Here is a 23,128-nt window from a genome sequence, read left to right as displayed (position 1 = left end):
AGCCCGCTCTCACTCTCACTCCCAGCCCGCTCTCACTCTCACTCCCAGCCCGCTCTCACTCTCACTCCCAGCCCGCTCTCACTCTCACTCCCAGCCCGCTCTCACTCTCACTCCCAGCCCGCTCTCACTCTCACTCCCAGCCCGCTCTCACTCTCACTCCCAGCCCGCTCTCACTCTCACTCCCAGCCCGCTCTCACTCCCAGCCCGCTCCCGCTCTCACTCCCAGCCCGCTCTCACTCTCACTCCCAGCCCGCTCTCACTCTCACTCCCAGCCCGCTCTCACTCTCACTCCCAGCCAGCTCTCACTCTCACTCCCAGCCCGCTCTCACTCTCACTCCCAGCCCGCTCTCACTCTCACTCCCAGCCCGCTCTCACTCTCACTCCCAGCCCGCTCTCACTCTCACTCCCAGCCTGCTCTCACTCCCAGCCCGCTCCCGCTCTCACTCCCAGCCCGCTCTCACTCTCACTCCCAGCCCGCTCTCACTCTCACTCCCAGCCCGCTCTCACTCCCAGCCCGCTCCCGCTCTCACTCCCAGCCCGCTCTGACTCTCACTCCCAGCCCGCTCTCACTCTCACTCCCAGCCCGCTCTCACTCCCAGCCCGCTCCCGCTCTCACTCCCAGCCCGCTCTCACTCTCACTCCCAGCCCGCTCCCGCTCTCACTCCCAGCCCGCTCTCACTCCCAGCCCGCTCTCACTCTCACTCCCAGCCCACTCTCACTCCCAGCCCGCTCTCCCTCTCGCTCCCAGCCCGCTCTCACTCCCAGCCCGCTCTCACTCTCACTCCCAGCCCGCTCTCACTCTCACTCCCAGCCCGCTCTCACTCTCACTCCCAGCCCGCTCTCACTCTCACTCCCAGCCCGCTCTCACTCTCACTCCCAGCCCGCTCTCACTCTCACTCCCAGCCCGCTCTCACTCTCACTCCCAGCCCGCTCTCACTCTCACTCCCAGCCCGCTCTCACTCCCAGCCCGCTCCCGCTCTCACTCCCAGCCCGCTCTCACTCTCACTCCCAGCCCGCTCTCACTCTCACTCCCAGCCCGCTCTCGCTCTCACTCCCAGCCCGCTCCCGCTCTCACTCCCAGCCCGCTCTCACTCTCACTCCCAGCCCGCTCTCACTCTCACTCCCAGCCCGCTCTCGCTCTCACTCCCAGCCCGCTCCCGCTCTCACTCCCAGCCCGCTCCCGCTCTCACTCCCAGCCCACTCTCACTCCCAGCCCGCTCTCACTCCCGCTCTCACTCCCAGCCCACTCTCACTCCCAGCCCGCTCTCCCTCTCGCTCCCAGCCCGCTCTCACTCTCACTCCCAGCCCGCTCTCACTCTCACTCCCAGCCCGCTCTCACTCTCACTCCCAGCCCGCTCTCACACTCCCTCCCAGCCCGCTCTCACTCCCAGCCCGCTCTCACTCTCACTCCCAGCCCGCTCTCACTCTCACTCCCAGCCCGCTCTCACTCTCACTCCCAGCCCGCTCTCACTCTCACTCCCAGCCCGCTCTCACTCTCACTCCCAGCCCGCTCTCACTCTCACTCCCAGCCCGCTCTCACTCTCACTCCCAGCCCGCTCTCACTCCCAGCCCGCTCCCGCTCTCACTCCCAGCCCGCTCTCACTCTCACTCCCAGCCCGCTCCCACTCTCACTCCCAGCCCGCTCCCACTCTCACTCCCAGCCCGCTCTCACTCTCACTCCCAGCCCGCTCTCACTCTCACTCCCAGCCCGCTCTCACTCTCACTCCCAGCCCGCTCTCACTCTCACTCCCAGCCCGCTCTCACTCCCAGCCCGCTCTCACTCTCATTCCAAGCCCGCTCTCACTCTCACTCCCAGCCCGCTCTCACTCTCACTCCCAGCCCGCTCTCACTCTCACTCCCAGCCCGCTCCCGCTCTCACTCCCAGCCCGCTCCCGCTCTCACTCCCAGCCCGCTCCCACTCTCACTCCCAGCCCGCTCCCGCTCTCACTCCCAGCCCGCTCCCGCTCTCACTCCCAGCCCGCTCTCACTCTCACTCCCAGCCCGCTCTCACTCTCACTCTCACTCTCACTCCGCTCACACTCTCACTCTCACTCCGCTCCCACTCTCACTCCCAGCCCGCTCTCGCTCTCACTCCCAGCCCGCTCTCGCTCTCACTCCCAGCCCGCTCTCGCTCTCACTCCCAGCCCGCTCTCGCTCTCCCACCCAGCCCGCTCTCACTCTCACTCCCAGCCCGCTCTCACTCTCACTCCCAGCCCGCTCCCACTCTCACTCCCAGCCCGCTCTCACACTCCCTCCCAGCCCGCTCTCACTCTCACTCCCAGCCCGCTCTCACTCTCACTCCCAGCCCGCTCTCACTCTCACTCCCAGCCCGCTCTCACTCTCACTCCCAGCCCGCTCTCACTCTCACTCCCAGCCCGCTCTCACTCCCAGCCCGCTCCCGCTCTCACTCCCAGCCCGCTCTCACTCTCACTCCCAGCCCGCTCCCACTCTCACTCGCAGCCCGCTCTCACTCCCAGCCCGCTCCCGCTCTCACTCCCAGCCCGCTCTCACACTCCCTCCCAGCCCGCTCTCACTCCCAGCCCGCTCTCACTCTCACTCCCAGCCCGCTCTCACTCTCACTCCCAGCCCGTTCTCACTCTCACTCCCAGCCCGCTCTCACTCTCACTCCCAGCCCGCTCTCGCTCTCACTCCCAGCCCGCTCCCGCTCTCACTCCCAGCCCGCTCCCACTCTCACTCCCAGCCCGCTCTCACTCCCAGCCCGCTCCCGCTCTCACTCCCAGCCCGCTCTCACTCTCACTCCCAGCCCGCTCTCACCCTCACTCTCACTCCGCTCCCACTCTCACTCTCACTCCGCTCCCGCTCTCACTCCCAGCCCGCTCTCGCTCTCACTCCCAGCCCGCTCTCGCTCTCACTCCCAGCCCGCTCTCACTCTCACTCCCAGCCCGCTCTCACTCTCACTCCCAGCCCGCTCTCACTCTCACTCCCAGCCCGCTCTCACTCTCACTCCCAGCCCGCTCTCACTCTCACTCCCAGCCCGCTCTCACTCTCACTCCCAGCCCGCTCTCACTCTCACTCCCAGCCCGCTCGCACTCTCACTCCCAGCCCGCCCGCTCTCACTCTCACTCTCGCTCCGCTCTCGCTCTCACTCCCAGCCCGCTCTCGCTCTCACTCCCAGCCCGCTCTCACTCTCACTCCCAGCCCGCTCTCACTCTCACTCTCACTCCGCTCCCACTCTCACTCTCACTCCGCTCCCACTCTCACTCCCAGCCCGCTCTCGCTCTCACTACCAGCCCGCTCTCGCTCTCACTCCCAGCCCGCTCTCGCACTCCCACCCAGCCCGCTCTCACTCTCACTCCCAGCCCGCTCTCACTCTCACTCCCAGCCCGCTCCCACTCTCACTCCCAGCCCGCTCTCACTCTCACTCCCAGCCCGCTCTCACTCTCACTCCCAGCCCGCTCTCACTCTCACTCCCAGCCCGCTCTCACTCTCACTCCCAGCCCGCTCTCACTCTCACTCCCAGCCCGCTCTCACTCTCACTCCCAGCCCGCTCCCACTCTCACTCCCAGCCCGCTCTCACTCTCACTCCCAGCCCGCTCTCACTCTCACTCCGCTCCCACTCTCACTCTCACTCCGCTCCCACTCTCACTCCCAGCCCACTCTCACTCTCACTCCCAGCCCACTCTCACTCTCACTCCCAGCCCGCTCCCACTCTCACTCCCAGCCCGCTCTCACTCCCAGCCCGCTCTCACTCTCACTCCCAGCCCGCTCTCACTCCCAGCCCGCTCCCGCTCTCACTCCCAGCCCGCTCCCGCTCTCACTCCCAGCCCGCTCTCACTCTCACTCTCACTCCGCTCCCACTCTCACTCTCACTCCGCTCCCACTCTCACTCCCAGCCCGCTCTCGCTCTCACTCCCAGCCCGCTCTCGCTCTCACTCCCAGCCCGCTCTCGCTCTCCCACCCAGCCCGCTCTCACTCTCACTCCCAGCCCGCTCCCACTCTCACTCCCAGCCCGCCCGCTCTCACTCTCAGTCTCACTCCGCTCCCACTCTCACTCTCACTCCGCTCCCACTCTCACTCCCAGCCCGCTCTCGCTCTCACTCCCAGCCCGCTCCCACTCTCACTCCCAGCCCGCTCTCACTCTCACTCCCAGCCCGCTCTCACTCTCACTCCCAGCCCGCTCTCACTCTCACTCCCAGCCCGCTCTCACTCTCACTCCCAGCCCGCTCTCACTCCCAGCCCGCTCTCACTCTCATTCCAAGCCCGCTCTCACTCTCACTCCCAGCCCGCTCTCACTCTCACTCCCAGCCCGCTCTCACTCTCACTCCCAGCCCGCTCTCACTCTCACTCCCAGCCCGCTCCCGCTCTCACTCCCAGCCCGCTCCCACTCTCACTCCCAGCCCGCTCCCGCTCTCACTCCCAGCCCGCTCCCGCTCTCACTCCCAGCCCGCTCTCACTCTCACTCCCAGCCCGCTCTCACTCTCACTCTCACTCTCACTCCGCTCACACTCTCACTCTCACTCCGCTCCCACTCTCACTCCCAGCCCGCTCTCGCTCTCACTCCCAGCCCGCTCTCGCTCTCACTCCCAGCCCGCTCTCGCTCTCCCACCCAGCCCGCTCTCACTCTCACTCCCAGCCCGCTCTCACTCTCACTCCCAGCCCGCTCCCACTCTCACTCCCAGCCCGCTCTCACACTCCCTCCCAGCCCGCTCTCACTCTCACTCCCAGCCCGCTCTCACTCTCACTCCCAGCCCGCTCTCACTCTCACTCCCAGCCCGCTCTCACTCTCACTCCCAGCCCGCTCTCACTCTCACTCCCAGCCCGCTCTCACTCCCAGCCCGCTCCCGCTCTCACTCCCAGCCCGCTCTCACTCTCACTCCCAGCCCGCTCCCACTCTCACTCGCAGCCCGCTCTCACTCCCAGCCCGCTCCCGCTCTCACTCCCAGCCCGCTCTCACACTCCCTCCCAGCCCGCTCTCACTCCCAGCCCGCTCTCACTCTCACTCCCAGCCCGCTCTCACTCTCACTCCCAGCCCGTTCTCACTCTCACTCCCAGCCCGCTCTCACTCTCACTCCCAGCCCGCTCTCACTCTCACTCCCAGCCCGCTCCCGCTCTCACTCCCAGCCCGCTCCCACTCTCACTCCCAGCCCGCTCTCACTCCCAGCCCGCTCCCGCTCTCACTCCCAGCCCGCTCTCACTCTCACTCCCAGCCCGCTCTCACCCTCACTCTCACTCCGCTCCCACTCTCACTCTCACTCCGCTCCCGCTCTCACTCCCAGCCCGCTCTCGCTCTCACTCCCAGCCCGCTCTCGCTCTCACTCCCAGCCCGCTCTCACTCTCACTCCCAGCCCGCTCTCACTCTCACTCCCAGCCCGCTCTCACTCTCACTCCCAGCCCGCTCTCACTCTCACTCCCAGCCCGCTCTCACTCTCACTCCCAGCCCGCTCTCACTCTCACTCCCAGCCCGCTCTCACTCTCACTCCCAGCCCGCTCTCACTCTCACTCCCAGCCCGCTCGCACTCTCACTCCCAGCCCGCCCGCTCTCACTCTCACTCTCGCTCCGCTCTCGCTCTCACTCCCAGCCCGCTCTCGCTCTCACTCCCAGCCCGCTCTCACTCTCACTCCCAGCCCGCTCTCACTCTCACTCTCACTCCGCTCCCACTCTCACTCTCACTCCGCTCCCACTCTCACTCCCAGCCCGCTCTCGCTCTCACTACCAGCCCGCTCTCGCTCTCACTACCAGCCCGCTCTCGCTCTCACTCCCAGCCCGCTCTCGCACTCCCACCCAGCCCGCTCTCACTCTCACTCCCAGCCCACTCTCACTCCCAGCCCGCTCTCACTCTCACTCCCAGCCCGCTCTCACTCCCAGCCCGCTCCCGCTCTCACTCCCAGCCCGCTCCCACTCTCACTCCCAGCCCGCTCTCACTCTCACTCTCACTCCGCTCCCACTCTCACTCTCACTCCGCTCCCACTCTCACTCCCAGCCCGCTCTCGCTCTCACTCCCAGCCCGCTCTCGCTCTCACTCCCAGCCCGCTCTCGCTCTCCCACCCAGCCCGCTCTCACTCTCACTCCCAGCCCGCTCCCACTCTCACTCCCAGCCCGCCCGCTCTCACTCTCAGTCTCACTCCGCTCCCACTCTCACTCTCACTCCGCTCCCACTCTCACTCCCAGCCCGCTCTCGCTCTCACTCCCAGCCCGCTCTCACTCTCACTCCCAGCCTGCTCTCACTCTCACTCCGCTCCCTGCTCTCACTCTCACTCCGCTCCCACTCTCACTCCCAGCCCGCTCTCGCTCTCACTCCCAGCCCGCTCTCGCTCTCACTCCCAGCCCGCTCTCGCTCTCACTCCCAGCCCGCTCTCGCTCTCCCACCCAGCCCGCTCTCGCTCTCCCACCCAGCCCGCTCTCACTCTCACTCCCAGCCCGCTCTCACTCTCACTCCCAGCCCGCTCCCACTCTCACTCCCAGCCCGCTCTCACTCTCACTCCCAGCCCGCTCTCACTCTCACTCCCAGCCCGCTCTCACTCTCACTCCCAGCCCGCTCCCACTCTCACTCCCAGCCCGCTCTCACTCCCAGCCCACTCTCACTCTCACTCCCAGCCCGCTCTCACTCTCACTCCGCTCCCACTCTCACTCTCACTCCGCTCCCACTCTCACTCCCAGCCCACTCTCGCTCTCACTCCCAGCCCGCTCTCGCTCTCCCACCCAGCCCGCTCTCACTCTCACTCCCAGCCCGCTCTCACTCTCCCTCCCAGCCCGCTCTCGCTCTCCCTCCCAGCCCGCTCTCGCTCTCCCTCCCAGCCCGCTCTCGCTCTCACTCCCAGCCCGCTCTCACTCTCACTCCCAGCCCGCTCTCACTCTCACTCCCAGCCCGCTCTCACACTCTCTCCGCTCCCACTCTCACTCTCACTCCGCTCCCACTCTCACTCCCAGCCCGCTCTCGCTCTCACTCCCAGCCCGCTCTCGCTCTCCCTCCCAGCCCGCTCTCGCTCTCCCTCCCAGCCCGCTCTCACTCTCCCTCCCAGCCCGCTCTCGCTCTCCCACCCAGCCCGCTCTCGCTCTCACTCCCAGCCCGCTCTCGCTCTCCCTCCCAGCCCGCTCTCGCTCTCCCTCCCAGCCCGCTCTCGCTCTCCCTCCCAGCCCGCTCTCGCTCTCCCTCCCAGCCCGCTCTCGCTCTCCCTCCCAGCCCGCTCTCGCTCTCCCTCCCAGCCCGCTCTCGCTCTCCCTCCCAGCCCGCTCTCGCTCTCCCTCCCAGCCCGCTCTCGCTCTCACTCCCAGCCCGCTCTCGCTCTCACTCCCAGCCCGCTCTCGCTCTCACTCCCAGCCCGCTCTCGCTCTCACTCCCAGCCCGCTCTCGCTCTCCCTCCCAGCCCGCTCTCGCTCTCCCTCCCAGCCCGCTCTCGCTCTCCCTCCCAGCCCGCTCTCGCTCTCCCTCCCAGCCCGCTCTCGCTCTCCCTCCCAGCCCGCTCTCGCTCTCCCTCCCAGCCCGCTCTCGCTCTCCCTCCCAGCCCGCTCTCGCTCTCCCTCCCAGCCCGCTCTCGCTCTCCCTCCCAGCCCGCTCTCGCTCTCCCTCCCAGCCCGCTCTCGCTCTCCCTCCCAGCCCGCTCTCGCTCTCCCTCCCAGCCCGCTCTCGCTCTCCCTCCCAGCCCGCTCTCGCTCTCCCTCCCAGCCCGCTCTCGCTCTCCCTCCCAGCCCGCTCTCGCTCTCCCTCCCAGCCCGCTCTCGCTCTCCCTCCCAGCCCGCTCTCGCTCTCCCTCCCAGCCCGCTCTCGCTCTCCCTCCCAGCCCGCTCTCGCTCTCCCTCCCAGCCCGCTCTCGCTCTCCCTCCCAGCCCGCTCTCGCTCTCCCTCCCAGCCCGCTCTCGCTCTCCCTCCCAGCCCGCTCTCGCTCTCCCTCCCAGCCCGCTCTCGCTCTCCCTCCCAGCCCGCTCTCGCTCTCCCTCCCAGCCCGCTCTCGCTCTCCCTCCCAGCCCGCTCTCGCTCTCCCTCCCAGCCCGCTCTCGCTCTCCCTCCCAGCCCGCTCTCGCTCTCCCTCCCAGCCCGCTCTCGCTCTCCCTCCCAGCCCGCTCTCGCTCTCCCTCCCAGCCCGCTCTCGCTCTCCCTCCCAGCCCGCTCTCGCTCTCGCTCCCAGCCCGCTCTCGCTCTCGCTCCCAGCCCGCTCTCACTCTCACTCCCAGCCCGCTCTCCCTCCCAGCCCGCTCTCACTCTCACTCCCAGCCCGCTCTCACTCTCACTCCCAGCCCGCTCTCACTCTCGCTCCCAGCCCGCTCTCACTCCCAGCCCGCTCTCACTCTCACTCCCAGCCCGCTCTCACTCTCACTCCGCTCCCACTCTCACTCTCACTCCGCTCCCACTCTCGCTCTCCCTCCCAGCCCGCTCTCGCTCTCCCTCCCAGCCCGCTCTCGCTCTCCCTCCCAGCCCGCTCTCGCTCTCCCTCCCAGCCCGCTCTCGCTCTCCCTCCCAGCCCGCTCTCGCTCTCCCTCCCAGCCCGCTCTCGCTCTCCCTCCCAGCCCGCTCTCGCTCTCCCTCCCAGCCCGCTCTCGCTCTCCCTCCCAGCCCGCTCTCGCTCTCCCTCCCAGCCCGCTCTCGCTCTCCCTCCCAGCCCGCTCTCGCTCTCCCTCCCAGCCCGCTCTCGCTCTCCCTCCCAGCCCGCTCTCGCTCTCCCTCCCAGCCCGCTCTCGCTCTCCCTCCCAGCCCGCTCTCGCTCTCCCTCCCAGCCCGCTCTCGCTCTCCCTCCCAGCCCGCTCTCGCTCTCCCTCCCAGCCCGCTCTCGCTCTCCCTCCCAGCCCGCTCTCGCTCTCCCTCCCAGCCCGCTCTCGCTCTCGCTCCCAGCCCGCTCTCACTCTCCCTCCCAGCCCGCTCTCCCTCCCAGCCCGCTCTCCCTCCCAGCCCGCTCTCCCTCCCAGCCCGCTCTCACTCTCACTCCCAGCCCGCTCTCGCTCTCACTCCCAGCCCGCTCTCGCTCTCGCTCCCAGCCCGCTCTCGCTCTCGCTCCCAGCCCGCTCTCGCTCTCGCTCCCAGCCCGCTCTCACTCTCACTCCCAGCCCGCTCTCGCTCCCAGCCCGCTCTCACTCTCACTCCCAGTCCGCTCTCACTCTCACTCCCAGCCCGCTCTCACTCTCGCTCCCAGCCCGCTCTCACTTTCGCTCCCAGCCCGCTCTCACTCTCGCTCCCAGCCCGCTCTCACTCTCGCTCCCAGCCCGCTCTCACTCTCGCTCCCAGCCCGCTCTCACTCTCGCTCCCAGCCCGCTCTCACTCTCGCTCCCAGCCCGCTCTCACTCTCGCTCCCAGCCCGCTCTCACTCTCGCTCCCAGGCCGCTCTCACTCTCGCTCCCAGCCCGCTCTCACTCTCGCTCCCAGCCCGCTCTCACTCTCGCTCCCAGCCCGCTCTCACTCTCGCTCCCAGCCCGCTCTCACTCTCGCTCCCAGCCCGCTCTCACTCTCGCTCCCAGCCCGCTCTCACTCTCGCTCCCAGCCCGCTCTCACTCTCGCTCCCAGCCCGCTCTCACTCCCGCTCTCACTCTCACTCCCAGCCCGCTCTCACTCCGCTCCCACTCTCACTCTCACTCCGCTCCCACTCTCACTCCCAGCCCACTCTCCCTCCCAGCCCGCTCTCACTCCCAGCCCGCTCTCACTCTCACTCCCAGCCCGCTCTCACTCTCACTCCCAGCCCGCTCTCACTCTCACTCTCAGCCCGCTCTCACTCTCACTCCCAGCCCGCTCTCACTCTCACTCCCAGCCCGCTCTCACTCTCACTCCCAGCCCGCTCTCACTCTCACTCCCAGCCCGCTCTCACTCTCACTCCCAGCCCGCTCTCACTCTCCCTCCCAGCCCGCTCTCCCTCCCAGCCCGCTCTCCCTCCCAGCCCGCTCTCACTCCCAGCCCGCTCTCACTCTCACTCCCAGCCCGCTCTCACTCTCCCTCCCAGCCCGCTCTCCCTCCCAGCCCGCTCTCCCTCCCAGCCCGCTCTCCCTCCCAGCCCGCTCTCACTCCCAGCCCGCTCTCACTCTCCCTCCCAGCCCGCTCTCGCTCTCCCTCCCAGCCCGCTCTCGCTCTCCCTCCCCGCTCTCGCTCTCGCTCTCCCTCCCCGCCCGCTCTCGCTCTCCCTCCCCGCCCGCTCTCGCTCTCCCTCCCCGCCCGCTCTCGCTCTCCCTCCCCGCCCGCTCTCGCTCTCCCTCCCCGCCCGCTCTCGCTCTCCCTCCCCGCCCGCTCTCGCTCTCCCTCCCCGCCCGCTCTCGCTCTCCCTCCCCGCCCGCTCTCGCTCTCCCTCCCCGCCCGCTCTCGCTCTCCCTCTCACCCTCTCCCAGCCCACTCCTAACCAACGCCCAGTGGGGGCTGCAGCTTGGATTGGTCATCTCTGCACAGACACATAATTATCCATTCATTCTGTGCCATGCATTTTCCTCTTCCTTTTGCAAGGTCGACATTGAAACTTTGCTATTCACCTTAAATGTAAATTTGCTTCACATCCAAAACCAACACAGAAAAAAATAGATTTTACCATTGTATTTTTGTAATTTTAATTGTATATTTGTGCTCTTGGTGTCCATAGAAATGTGAGATGGAATATGAAATATATACAATTTTACAGCTGACCATCTGGTTTGTCCCTGTGTTTATGTATCCCACCAGCCCACCCCACTTCAACTCTTTACCCCGTCAGCATCTTCGGTTCCTTCTCCCTCATGTTTATCGAGCTTTCCTTTACTTATCTCCGTCTCCGCTATATTCAGCTCGAAAAATACTTCTGGTAGAGAGGTGCCCACGTTCTGGATAAAGAAGCTTCTCCTGAATATCCTAATGGATATGTCGGTGACTGTCCTGGCCCCGGAGCTGTTTTGGAAATGTATTACTGTGCGTCTACACTTGCATGGACATAAAGATCTCTATCAGCTCATCGCTCCCCTTTCCTTGGCAGTCATACTTAGGAAATTAATTTCTTCCAGCTTCGCCAAATATGCCAGAAAAAATGACATTAACATTATGCTCACCCTCGATGCAGATTGTTTATCATTGGGCAATTACAGCAAATTTCAAATTTGGATGCACACAATAAACTTGTTTGAGTTTTATCGAAGAAAGACCCGTTCAACTATTTGTGGAGCTCGTGGAATCGGAGTCATTTTTTTTTTTTTAGAAAATATTTTATTGAGGCATTTATAATATTTTTATTTTATTTTATTTTAAAATAAATTTAGAGTACCCAATTAATTTTTTTCAATTAAGGGGCAATTTAGCGTGGCCAATCCACCTATCCTGCACATCTTTTGGGTTGTGGGGGCGAAACCCACGCAAACACAGGGAGAATGTGCAAACTCCACACGGACAGTGACCCAGAGCCGGGATCGAACCTGGGACCTCGGCGCCATGAGGCAGCAGTGCTAACCCACTGTGCCACCGTGCTGCCCTGGCATTTATAATTTTAACATTTTAAACAAAGAGATCCAACACGCACAAAAACCTCAGGAATTTGAGTCATTAAATGGTTTCAAGAAGGACATAGATATATTTCTGATTTTTTTTTAAACGGGTTGAAGGCATGTGGGCAACAAGTGGGAGGTGGATTTGAGACCAGGAAGAGATCAGCCATAGGGCAGCACGGTGGCGCAGTGGTTTGCATTGCTGCCTCACGGCGCCGATGTCCCAGGTTCGATCCCGGCTCTGGGTCACTGTCTGTGTGGAGTTTGCACATTCTCCCCATGTTTGCGTGGGTTTCGCCCCCACAACCCAAAGATGTGCGGAGTAGGTGGATTGGCCACGCTAAATTGCCCCTTAATTGGAAAAAATTAATTGGGTACTCTAAATTTAAAAAAAAAGAAATCAGCCATGATCTGATTGAATGGTGGAGCAGACTCAAAGGGGTGAATTGCCTACGTCCAGCTCCTAATTCCTGACTTCCTACGTAAATTGTTTCAAAGTACAGACCTGAAAATTCAAAAATTTGTTTTCTAGTCTGACCTAAGTCATGGAACTTGCAAGGACAGTAAGAAATGACCTTTAGCTGGGGAAAGGAAAATTCAGCCACCATTCACCCTCTTGCTGCAATACGGTGGAGAAAAAAAGTTGAGCTTGATTGTGATGCTTCCTAGCTGAGCAGCATATACCAACAGTCCTTGGAATAATGCAACAGAGAAATGGGGTTATGGGATGGCAGTAAATTATCTCCTCCTTCAAAAATAAACCACATGTTCATATTATTTATGATCGTGTCTCCATTTGTTCGCAAATCTCATTCCAAACAGTTCCTTGATCTTGACACAAATGCCATACCATTAAATTCTTTTCTTGGGCTTCTCGTGTGAGTGTTAGTGGTGCTTCACTATTTAGTGGAAAACTGTACAATAATAATTTTTATTATTGTCACAAGTAGGCTTGCATTAACACTGCAATGAAGCTACTGTGAAAAGCCCCTAGTCGCCACACTCCGGCGCCTGTTTGGGTACACTGAGGGAGAATTCACAATGTCCAATTCACCTAACACCACGTCTTTCGAGACTTGTGGGATGAAACCGGAGCACCCGGAGGAAACCCACACAGACTCTGCACAGACAGTGACCCAAGCCGGAATCGACCTGGGACTCTGGCACTGTGAAGCAACAGTGCTACCCACTGTGCCACCGTGCCGCCCTCGTCACTGTACTCGTTGACTACAGTAAATCTTATTTGGCCACTTTGCCTAGTATCTACTTCTGTGGGTGGGCACCCATGTATTTTCTTTTGCCTCTGAAGGACACCTTCAGGTATTTCCCCACCCGGAAGACACTATCTACAGTAAGCTATTATTGTGTGATCAACATATAGCAAGGGGGATGCGCAAGAAGCTACAGAAAGTCTGGGGTCTCTATTCTTCCAAATTGAATTCTTTAATTGAACTGCATCTGCTACCTCACTTCTCAGTTAACATACCGATGCGCTCAAAGCAATCTTTCACCTTTGACGCAATTGGACATGTTCTCCAATTTGGTGTCTTCAACAAATTTCCATGTTGTTCTCTCATTCCTAATTCCAGATCATTTTTGTGTACATTTTGCCAATAAAGATTTATAGAACACAGTTCTCTCTCTACATCTTTCCATTTGGAGATATTTCCTTCGTCAACCACCCTTTTGGATTTTTCTGTTGCTCCCTAACATGGGTTATGGGGATAGGGTGGCGGTGTTGATCTTAGGAAGGGTGCTCTTTCCAAGAGCCGGTGCAGACTCGATGGGCCGAATGGCCTCCTTCTGCACTGTAAATTCTATGATAATCTATGATAATCTCATTCTCCATTTTTCGATATGCCATGATTTTGCCATCCTGTGTGATACCGGATCAAATGTGGGGTAGGTTACAGATATAACACTTGCTCAAACTGCTCTAACGTGTGCTAGAACAATATGTCAAGGCCTACATGCATTTTTTAATCTTCAATTGGTCGGGATTCGCTCATACATTCAAAGTTCTGTTTGTAGTTTGACCTGATGAAGCATTATCTGCTTGGTTTTCGGAAACTACCATGGCGCCCTCGTGGTTAAATGCAGAGGTAAATTTCTGTGCAGACTTTGAGCTAAGCAAAGTGGTTTTCATTGTGACACCGAAGTTGCCTTAGGAGGTGAGGAAATATTGTAGTTTTATTATTAGGTATTTCTTGAGCTATTCTGTCCTGCCTGAAATCTGTTTTGGCGAAGACATACATGAAGTCCTTTCCATGTTGTAATTAACATTTGTGTATATGCGTGTGTATTACATATATATATTAAATTCCTTCACCATCAGAAATGAAATTGCAGTTCAATCAAGTGGAAACAACGGCAGTTTAAAAAAAAATTGAGTGCCTTGATCCAATCTTATCTGTTTATTCTTTACCTGCGGTGAAAGCTGAGAACTGGCTACATTTTATCTGTCACTTGCTGTATTGTTGCATTTGTGTTACAGAGCTCCTTGCAGCAGAGTTATGAGTCGTGCAACTACGAACTACTAGAGGTTTCGGAAGAGCGGAACGAAGAGGTTGCAGCGTTCTGCCACATGCTGGATGTGTAATTATCTTTTTATTTTTAATCAGGCATTTTCACCTCGATTCCCTGGAATAGCCGGGTAGATTTTGTGCTTCTGCGCATAATTCTCCTTTTCTTTTTATCAACGCAGTAAAAATGTCTCACTGACGTTCTTCTGTTACTTATAATTTGAACCACACTCTTGTAAAAGAAAAGTTGAGTTGTGCAGAAATTTGTATTAAGATATGCAAATAATGCGGCAAAGTGGGAATACAACTGAGGGGCACTAATTAGCACAGCAGTTAGCACCATTGCTTCACAGAGCCAGGGTCCCAGGTTCAATTCCCGGTTGGGGTTACTGTCTGTGTGGAGTCTGCACGTTCTCCCCGTGTCTGTGTGGGTTTCCCCCGGGCGCTCCGGTTTCCTCCCACAAGTCCCGAAAGATATGCTTGTTAGGTGAATTGGACATACTGAATTCTCCCTCTGTGTACCCAAACAGGCGCCGGAGTGTGGCGACTAGGGGCTTTTCGCAGTAACTTTATTGCAGTGTTAATGTAAGCCTAGTTGTGACACTAATGAAGATTATTATTAGAGCGGGTGATTGAATTTGACTCTGTGACTCTTCTCCTTTATTGGGAAGCCAAGCCAAAGAAGTGAAGGACCCATAATGCAGAGATCACTTGGTTTGGAAAGGGTAATTGAGAAGGTATATGATGGTTGAGTGAAATCAAAGGTGGATTTTATAATCTGTAGCGTGCAGGAGGAAAGTAAACCTGGGAAAGGGATGGTACTGCATAGTTTTGAAGTGCCTGAAACAAATATGTTGGATTGGGATTTCACAATGAGATTTCAGGCGAAAGTTGGGCGTCCTATTTAAAGCTGACAATTTTGCAATATATCATTCTAAAGCCAGTGATGCAGTTGTTGCTGGTGATCTATGAAGGCGCATTTAGTTGTGGGGAGTTCTTGGGTGCAGTGGGCAAGGTCCAGGTTGGAATCCATTTTGAAACTATGGAATACCATACATTTCCCAGGATATGGAACAAATACATATTCAGAAGGGCAAAGGTTCCACGCTGTGTAATTATGCTGAGCTTGTTTTATCGCCATGTTGACTACAGAGTGCATCAGTTTATTCTGCAAACCTTCCCTGTGTAGAGCTCTTGTTAACGGAGCAGGGGGCGATGTTAATGGTTGGTTGATTATGTTGTTAATGATGCATAGGTGATGGGTATTGTTTTATTAAAGACTGAGATCACATGCAAAGAGCCTCAGCACCTGGTGCAGAGGGAGGAGTGAGGAGGACCTCCTCGTGGGTCTGCCCCTGGGCCTGGTCAAGGTGACCATTAACGGTTCCAGTCTCTGGGCGGTCAAAGGGATCGTCCGAACTGACTGTCCGACCCCCCTGTGGCTCCGTTCGCAGCCGGGTAGCCCTGGAGGGGGAGCAGGCGGTGTCCATTAGCATTTTCCCGGCCTTGCATGACCGGTGCGCACACGGGCTCGGGCACATCATCACCACCGGGTACGACACTTTGGTTTGAATCGCTAAGTTTCCTTTGACGTTTTGATTTTTGTTACAGTACCCCACCAGGGCCTGTCACTCCCAGTCATTACTGTTTAATCTTTTTGTTTTATAATAAAGGTGTAAAGAGAGTCAGCTGAGACATTGGGTTACCAGTTAGGAGGCAGAGATCTGTAATGCTGTGTTCTGTCAATAAACCTACTAACAAGAAATAGATCTGTGTGTTTCTTCATGTTTCACCGTCTGATTCGGATCCACTTCTGGGGAATCGGTGGTGCAGTGGTATTATTGCTGCACCAGTGATCCAGAGTCCCAGGGTAATAATTTAGAGACCCAGACTTGACTCCCACCACAGACAGCTGGTGGAATTAAGTTCAATAAAACATCTGGAATGAAAAGATGACCATGACTGGGGGCATTCTGGCTACGTTTTCCGATGATACAAAGCTAGGTGGAGGGGCAGGTAGTATGGAGGAGGTGGGGAGGCTGCAGAAAGTTTTAGGCAGTTTCGGAGAGTGGAGACTGATGAAATTCAACGTGGGCAAGTGCAAGGTCTTGCACTTTGGAAAAAAGAATAGAGGCATGGACTATTTTCTAAACGATGACAAAATTCATAATGCTGAAGTGCAAAGGGACTTGGGAGTCCTAGTCCAGGATTCTCTAAAGGTAAACTTGCAGTTTGAGTCTGTAATTAAGAAAGCAAATGCAATGTTGTCATTTATCTCAAGAGGCTTGGAATATAAAAGCAGGGATGTACTTCTGAAGCTTTATAAAGCATTAGTTAGGCCCCATTTAGAATACTGTGAGCAATTTTGGGCCCCACACCTCAGGAAGGACATACTGGCACTGGAGCGGGTCCAGCGGAGATTCACACGGATGATCCCAGGAATGGTAGGCCTAACATACGATGAACGTCTGAGGATCCTGGGATTATATTCATTGGAGTTTAGGAGGTTGAGGGGAGATCTAATAGAAACTTACAAGATAATGAATGGCTTAGATAGGGTGGACGTAGGGAAGTTGTTTCCATTAGCTGGGGAGACTAGGACCTGGGGGCACAGCCTTAGAATAAAAGGGAGTCACTTTAGAACAGAGATGAGGAGAAATTTCTTCAGCCAGAGAGTGGTGGGTCTGTGGAATTCATTGCCACAGAGGGCGGTGGAGGCCGGGACGTTGAGTGTCTTTAAGGCAGAAGTTGATAAATTCTTGATTTCTCGAGGAATTAAGGGCTATGGAGAGAGAGCGGGTAAATGGAGTTGAAATCAGCCATGATTGAATGGTGGAGTGGACTCGATGGGCCGAATGGCCTTACTTCCGCTCCTATGTCTTATGAAACCATTGTCGGTTTTTGTAAAAACCCACTATGGTCCTTTCGGGGAGGAAACATGCCGTCCTTACCTAGTTTGAACTCCATGTGACTCTTAAATGCCCTCTGAAATGGCCTAGCAAGGCACTCTGTTGTATCCAATTGCTACAAAGAAAGCAAAAAGGAATGAAACCAAATGGACCACTCGGCATTGACCAAGGCACTGGAAATGACACCGGCAAATCCAGTCCTGTTGACCCTGCAAAGTCCCCTTTCCTATCATCTGGGGACTTTTGCCAAGATTGGGAGAGCTGTCTCGCAGGCCAGCCAAGCAACAGCCTGACATGATCATACTTTACAGACAATGTTTCGGATGCCACCATCACCAGCAGGACCGGTCCCGCAGAGGTGGTTGCGCAGTGTATTAAAGTCCGGGAGGAGTTGCCCTGGGAGCCCTCAGCATCGACTCATGGCAGCAGGTCAAACATGAACAAGAAACCTCCTGCTGATTACCATGCACGGTGGTGCAGTGGTTAGCACTGCTGCCTCACGCCGCCGAGGACCCGGGTCACTTTCCGTGTGGAGATTGCACATTCTCCCCGTGTCGGCGTGGGTCTCAACCTCTCAGCCCAAAAATGTGCAGGGTAGGTGGGTTGGCCACGCTAAATTGCCCCTTAATTGGAAAAAATGAGTCTCCCCTCAGCTGATGAATCCGTAATCCTCCATGTTGAACACCACTTGCAGGAAGCACTGAGGGTGGCAAAGGGGCAGAATGTACCCTGGGTGGGGGTCTTCAATGTCCATCACCAGAGTGGTTCAATAGAACCAGTACAGACCGAGCTGCTAGACTGGGAGGGAGGGAGCCAACACGAGAGAAAACATATTTGACCTCATCCTCACCAGCCTGCCTGTCACAGATGCATTTGTCCATGACCGTTTCAGTAGGAGTGACCACTGCACAGTCCTTGGGGAAATACAATTTTGCCTTCAAATTGAAGATACTTTCCATCATGTTGTGCACTACTGCTACACGGGATAGACTTAAAACTGATCAAGCAACTCAAGACTGAGTATCCATGAGGCACTGTGGGCCATCGGGAGCAGGGGTGTGGCATGGCGACACAGTGGTTAGCACTGCTGCTTCACAGGGACCCGGGTTTAATTCTGGGCTGGGGTGACTGTGTGGAGTTTCCAAGTTCTCCCCGTGTCCGTGTGGATTTCCTCCCACACTCCACAGCTGTGCAGGTTAGGTGGATTGGCCATGCTAAATTTCCCCTTGGTGTCCAAAGATGTGACAGTTATGTGGGGTTACAGGGACAGGGTGGGGGAGTCGGCCTAGGTAGGGTGCTCTTTTGGTGGGTTGGTGCAGACTCAATGGGCCGAATGACTACCTTTCTGCACTGTAGGAAATGTATAGAATTGTACTCCACCGTAACCTGTAACCTCGCGTCCTGGCATATCCCCCACTCTACCATTACCACCAAGTTGGTTCAATGAAGAGTGCAGGAGGACATGCCAAGAGCAAAATCAGGCATACATAAAAATGAGGTGTCAACTTAGTGAAGCTACAACACAGGACTACTTGTGTGCCAAATGGCATAAACAGCAAGTAATAGACAGAGCTAAGCAATTCCACAACCATTGGATACAATCTAAGCTCTGTAGTCCTGCCACATCCAGCCATGAATGGTGGACTTGCTGGAGGAGGAGGCACCACAACTATCCCCGCACTCCATGGTGGAGGAACCCACCACATCAGTGCAAAAGGTTTGGCATTTGCATCATTCTGCAGCCAGAAGTGCCAAGTGAATGGTGCATCTCGGCTTCCTCCGGAGGTCCCCAGTATCACAGATGTCAGCTGACAGCCAATTCAATTTACTCCCAAGTGATATCAAGAAAGGGCTGAAGGCACTGGATACTGCAAAGGATATGGGCCCTGACAATATTCTGGCAATAGTACTGGAACCTTGCACTCCAGAATGTGCCTTGCCTCTAGCCAGGTTGTTTGAGGACAGCTGCAACACTGACATTTATCCAGCAATGTGGAAAATTACCCAGTCATGTCCTGTCCACTAGAAACCAGACAAATCCAACCTGACCAATTATCACCCCATCAGTGTACTCTTGATCATCGCCAAAGTGATGGAAAGTGTCATCAACAGTGCTGTCAAGTGGCATTTACTCAGCAATAACCTGCTCATGGACGCTCAGTTTGGGTTCGGCCAGGATCACTCAGCTCCTGACGTCATTGCAGCCTTGGTTCAAACACTGACAAAAGAGCTGAGCTCCAGAGGTGAGGTGAAAATGACATCAAAGCAGCATTTGCCAGAGTATGGCATCAAGGAGCCCTAGCAAAACTGGAGTCAATGCGAATCGGGGGGAACTCTCCCTGGTTGGAGTCAAAGGTGGCACACAGGAGAATGGTTGGAGGTCAGTTATCTCCGCTCCAGGACATCACTGCAGGAGCTGCTCGGGTAGTGTCCTAGGTCCACCTAGGTAGTCACTCACCTCCTGACTCCCCAAAGCCTTTACATCAGCTACAAGTCAGGAGAGTGATAGAATGCTCCCCACTTGTCTGGATGGGTACAGCTCCAACAACACAAGAAGCTCAACACCATCCAGGACAAACAAACCTGCTTGATTGCTGCTCCTTCCACAAACATTCAATTCCTCCATCACCAACAAACAATAGCAGGACAAGGTGCAAGACCTCTAGGTTCTTTTGATGGCCCCTTCCAAACCCACGACCACCACTACCTAGAAGGACAAGGGCAGCAGATACCTGGGAATGGCACACCTGGAGGTTCCCGTCCAAGTCACTCTCCCTCCTGACTTGACAATATTTTGCCGTTCCTTCAGCATTGCTGGGTCATTGCGGCACAGTGGTTATCACTGGGACTGTGGCGCTGAGGACCTGGGTTCGAATCCTGGCCCTGGGTCACTGTCCATGTGGACTTTGCACATTCTCCCTGTGTCTGTGTGGGTTTCACCCCCACAACCCAAAGATGTGCCGGTTAGGTGGATAGGCCACGCTAAATTGCCCCTTAATTGGAAAAAATAAATAATTGCGTACTCTAAATTTTTTTTATTTTTAAAAGTAATTAAAAAAAATATTGCTGGGTCAAAATCCTGGAACTCCCTGCCTAACAGCACTGTAGTTGTATCTACACCTCGGGGATTCCAGTTCTCCCAAGTAGGCAGCTCACCATCATGTTCTGAAGGGCAACTAGTGATGGGCAATAAATGCTGGCCTAGCCAAAATACCTGCACCCAGAAATTCATTTTATAAAGAACTTAACAAGAGAGTTCAAGTAGAAGTTAGGTAACTGTTCACAATAAGGACAAATTTGGAACATTACAAAAAATTTCATGTATGTGGGCTGACCGACTCAATTGGTTTATGCTGATGTGTATGCTGTACAGACAATGCCTTCAATTCCACTTTAGCACAGTGGGCTAAACAGCTGGCTTGTAATGCAGAACAAGGCCAGCAGCATGGGTTCAATTCCCATACCGGCCTCCCCGTACAGGCGCCGGAATGTAGCGATTAGGGGCTTTTCACAGTAACCTCATTGAAGCCTACTTGTGACAATAACTATATTTATCTATGTTGCTTTTTATAAATGATCTTAAATCAACAGCAGATGAACAGGCAATTGCTTAGTTTCCATATTATCTGGTCCCTGTGTGGTCCCATTTATTTCTGTCAAAAATTTAAGGAAGTTTCCTATATTGGCTAAGCTAGCAAAGACAATGTGAATCTATTGTCATATACTCGTGGTTCTAGGTCTGATTACAGAGCTGTATTCCATTAACTAATCTCAGCTGGCTAAGAATTGGGGTATGACATTTAACCTCAGTTCCTTATAGCTGGGGATTGGGAGTATGGGTAGAGTTCCATCTCTTACTTGCTGTCGCATGACTCTTCCTGTAAGGATAGGCTCAGTTGTGATGCACTTTTCCACGGTTTGATAACCTATCAACACTCCGTTGCCTAGGCTCACAGATGAAGAATGGGTTTTTGTTTGAAGTATTAGAGGGGAACTGGGTACCCTTGGAACCAGCGCCAAGGAATTCCTCAGTAGCTGTCAGATCCCCATCCCTAGATTTTAAAAGAACAATAGTCTAGCAGAGCAGAATTACCTAATGCCGTATGTCTATGCACTGTCGTCTGTGAGGTAACTAATCCAGCTCTTAAGTTGAATCTTAGTGTGAAGATCAGTAGAGAAAAACTGAAATCGCTAATTGTTCTCTCTTTCTCTGTGTCGCTTTTTGTAGGCTTCGAAGCAGTTACACCTATGATGGTGCACAAAATATGGGATTAATCTGGAGTCCGGCGGTCATTCGAAATGACCAACATGGAGATGGCATTAGTCTGAAAGTTACCATCTCTGCCAGCAGTCTTTCAGAACCACTTACATTCACATGTGATGGTGAGTTCTGGATTCGGCAAATAATTATTTCAGTTGTTGCAAACCATCTGATCGATGTAGCTAGGACTACAAATGTTATTTCATTGAGCCTATTGTTGAGGTATTTTTTTCCAGAAGCTTTCTCTGTACTAATTTAGAAGCCAAATTAAATGAGCTCATTGCTGAATGATCCTTGACCAGTTCAGCAAAATCTGTTTCTTCTGTTGAATCGCTTACCTTATTGACACGCGACTCCATGAAGTGTTTCAGCTGAGCATTTTCTGTAACGTTCAGACTCTGATAAATGCATTGGTTCAACGAGTATCCTTAACTGAATTCTCTCCTAATGACTTTAATGCAGAATTTCTCCTCTTTCCCTCTATGATGTATGTTGTTTATTAACATTGTTTTTATGTGTAAAGACCTTTTTGATCACGGTTTCTTTCATCTGACCTCTCGATACATCTCTCACTGATTTTTGTTCAGGCTATTGCCATTACTGCTCCTAAGCTGGGCACTGATATCTGCAAATGAACATTGGCCAGTAATGACTCCATATGGACGTTTCTTCCCCACTGCTGTGGGGCCTAATCTTTACTTGATATTTCCCCGTTGTGCAATGGAAATATTCCCCAGATGAATTTGATGCAGAGAACTCCAAAGCCAAGACAAGAACAGCATTATAGCATTCATCTGCTTGGATTGGCAATGGTCCCAAACCATTTCTGGCATGGATTAACTAACAATTACAACATGATTTCTCATTTATTGCATCTTTTTAAAACATTACCCCATAATCTAGCCACAGGCGCTATCTTACTAAATGGCCCTATCCTCTTAAAGGTGCTGATTTGAGCTTCACAGTAAATAAGCCCATCAAGTGACTTGCTATGCAATCGAAAAGTCCCTGGTTTGATCTTTGGTATGTGTTTTTTTTTGTATTCGCTCATGGGATGTGGGCATCACTGGTTGGGTCAACAATTATTACCCATCCCTAATTGCCCTTGAAGTGAGTGGCTTGCTGAAGCTTTTCAGAGGGCATATAAGAGTCAACCTGACCTGGGGTCACTTGTAGGCCCGATCAGGCAGACCTCCATGCATTAGTGAACAAAGAAGAACAAAGAACAATACAGTACAGGAACAGGCCCTTCGGCCCTCCAAGCCTGCGCCGATCACGTGTCCTATCTAGACCAACCGCCTGTATCCTTCTATACCCCCTCTGTTCATGTGCATATCCAGAATAAATCTTAAAAGTCGCTAACGTATCTGCCGCAACAACCTCACTTGGCATTGCATTCCAGGCCACCACCACCCTCTGTGTAAAAAAACGCCCCCCACACAACTCCACTGAACCTTGAACCTGTGCCCCCTTGTAATTGTCATTTCCGTCCTGGGAAAAAGCCTCCAACTGTTCACCCTATCTGTACCCCTAATAATTTTATACACTTTTATCAGGTCGCCTCTCAGCCTCCGTCTCTCTCGGGAGAACAATCCCAGTTTATTCAGTCTCTCCTCTTAGCGAATACCCTCCGTACCAGGCAACATCCTGGTAAACCAGATGTTTTTTTTTATAACAATGGACAATGGTTTCATGGTCATCATTATACTTTTAATTCAAGATTTTTATTGAATTCAAATTTCTGCCATGGTGAGATTCGAACCTGGGCCCCCAGAGCGATACTCTGGGTCTCTGGATTACTAGTCCGGTGACAGTACCACTACGCCATTCTGTTAGCTGATCTGGCGGTCGATGAGCAACATCTGCCTCTGCTTATTTGTGCTTGGGTGGGAAAATCTGCTAGGATTTCCCCTCTCGATTGCTGCTGAAAAAGATGTCTGTGTGCGTATCAGACCAGTATAGAATCTGACTTGATCCCAATGCCCACCACTCAAACGCCCTGCTGAGTCATCAATCTCCGCTCTCAGTTAAAGATGGGTCACTTTGTGTAATGTAGGGAAAA

General features: G+C 55.4%; 1 protein-coding gene across 2 annotated transcripts in view; it reads left to right on the top strand.

Moving 5' to 3' along the window:
- pik3c2b (phosphatidylinositol-4-phosphate 3-kinase, catalytic subunit type 2 beta) overlaps nucleotides 1-23,128 on the top strand; it is a 226,824-nt gene that overhangs the window by 40,065 nt on the left and 163,631 nt on the right. For both annotated transcript variants that reach the window (XM_072480072.1, XM_072480073.1), the window contains exons 3-4: nucleotides 13,869-13,969; nucleotides 21,034-21,188. In XM_072480072.1, the coding sequence (XP_072336173.1) occupies nucleotides 13,869-13,969; nucleotides 21,034-21,188 (256 nt within the window). The remainder of the gene's footprint in view (nucleotides 1-13,868; nucleotides 13,970-21,033; nucleotides 21,189-23,128) is intronic.

Source organism: Scyliorhinus torazame, chromosome 17 (assembly GCF_047496885.1).
Source record: "Scyliorhinus torazame isolate Kashiwa2021f chromosome 17, sScyTor2.1, whole genome shotgun sequence".
Lineage (NCBI taxonomy): Eukaryota > Metazoa > Chordata > Chondrichthyes > Carcharhiniformes > Scyliorhinidae > Scyliorhinus > Scyliorhinus torazame.
The sequence above is the reverse complement of the archived record's forward strand: the minus strand, read 5'-3'. Positions and strand labels throughout refer to the sequence as shown.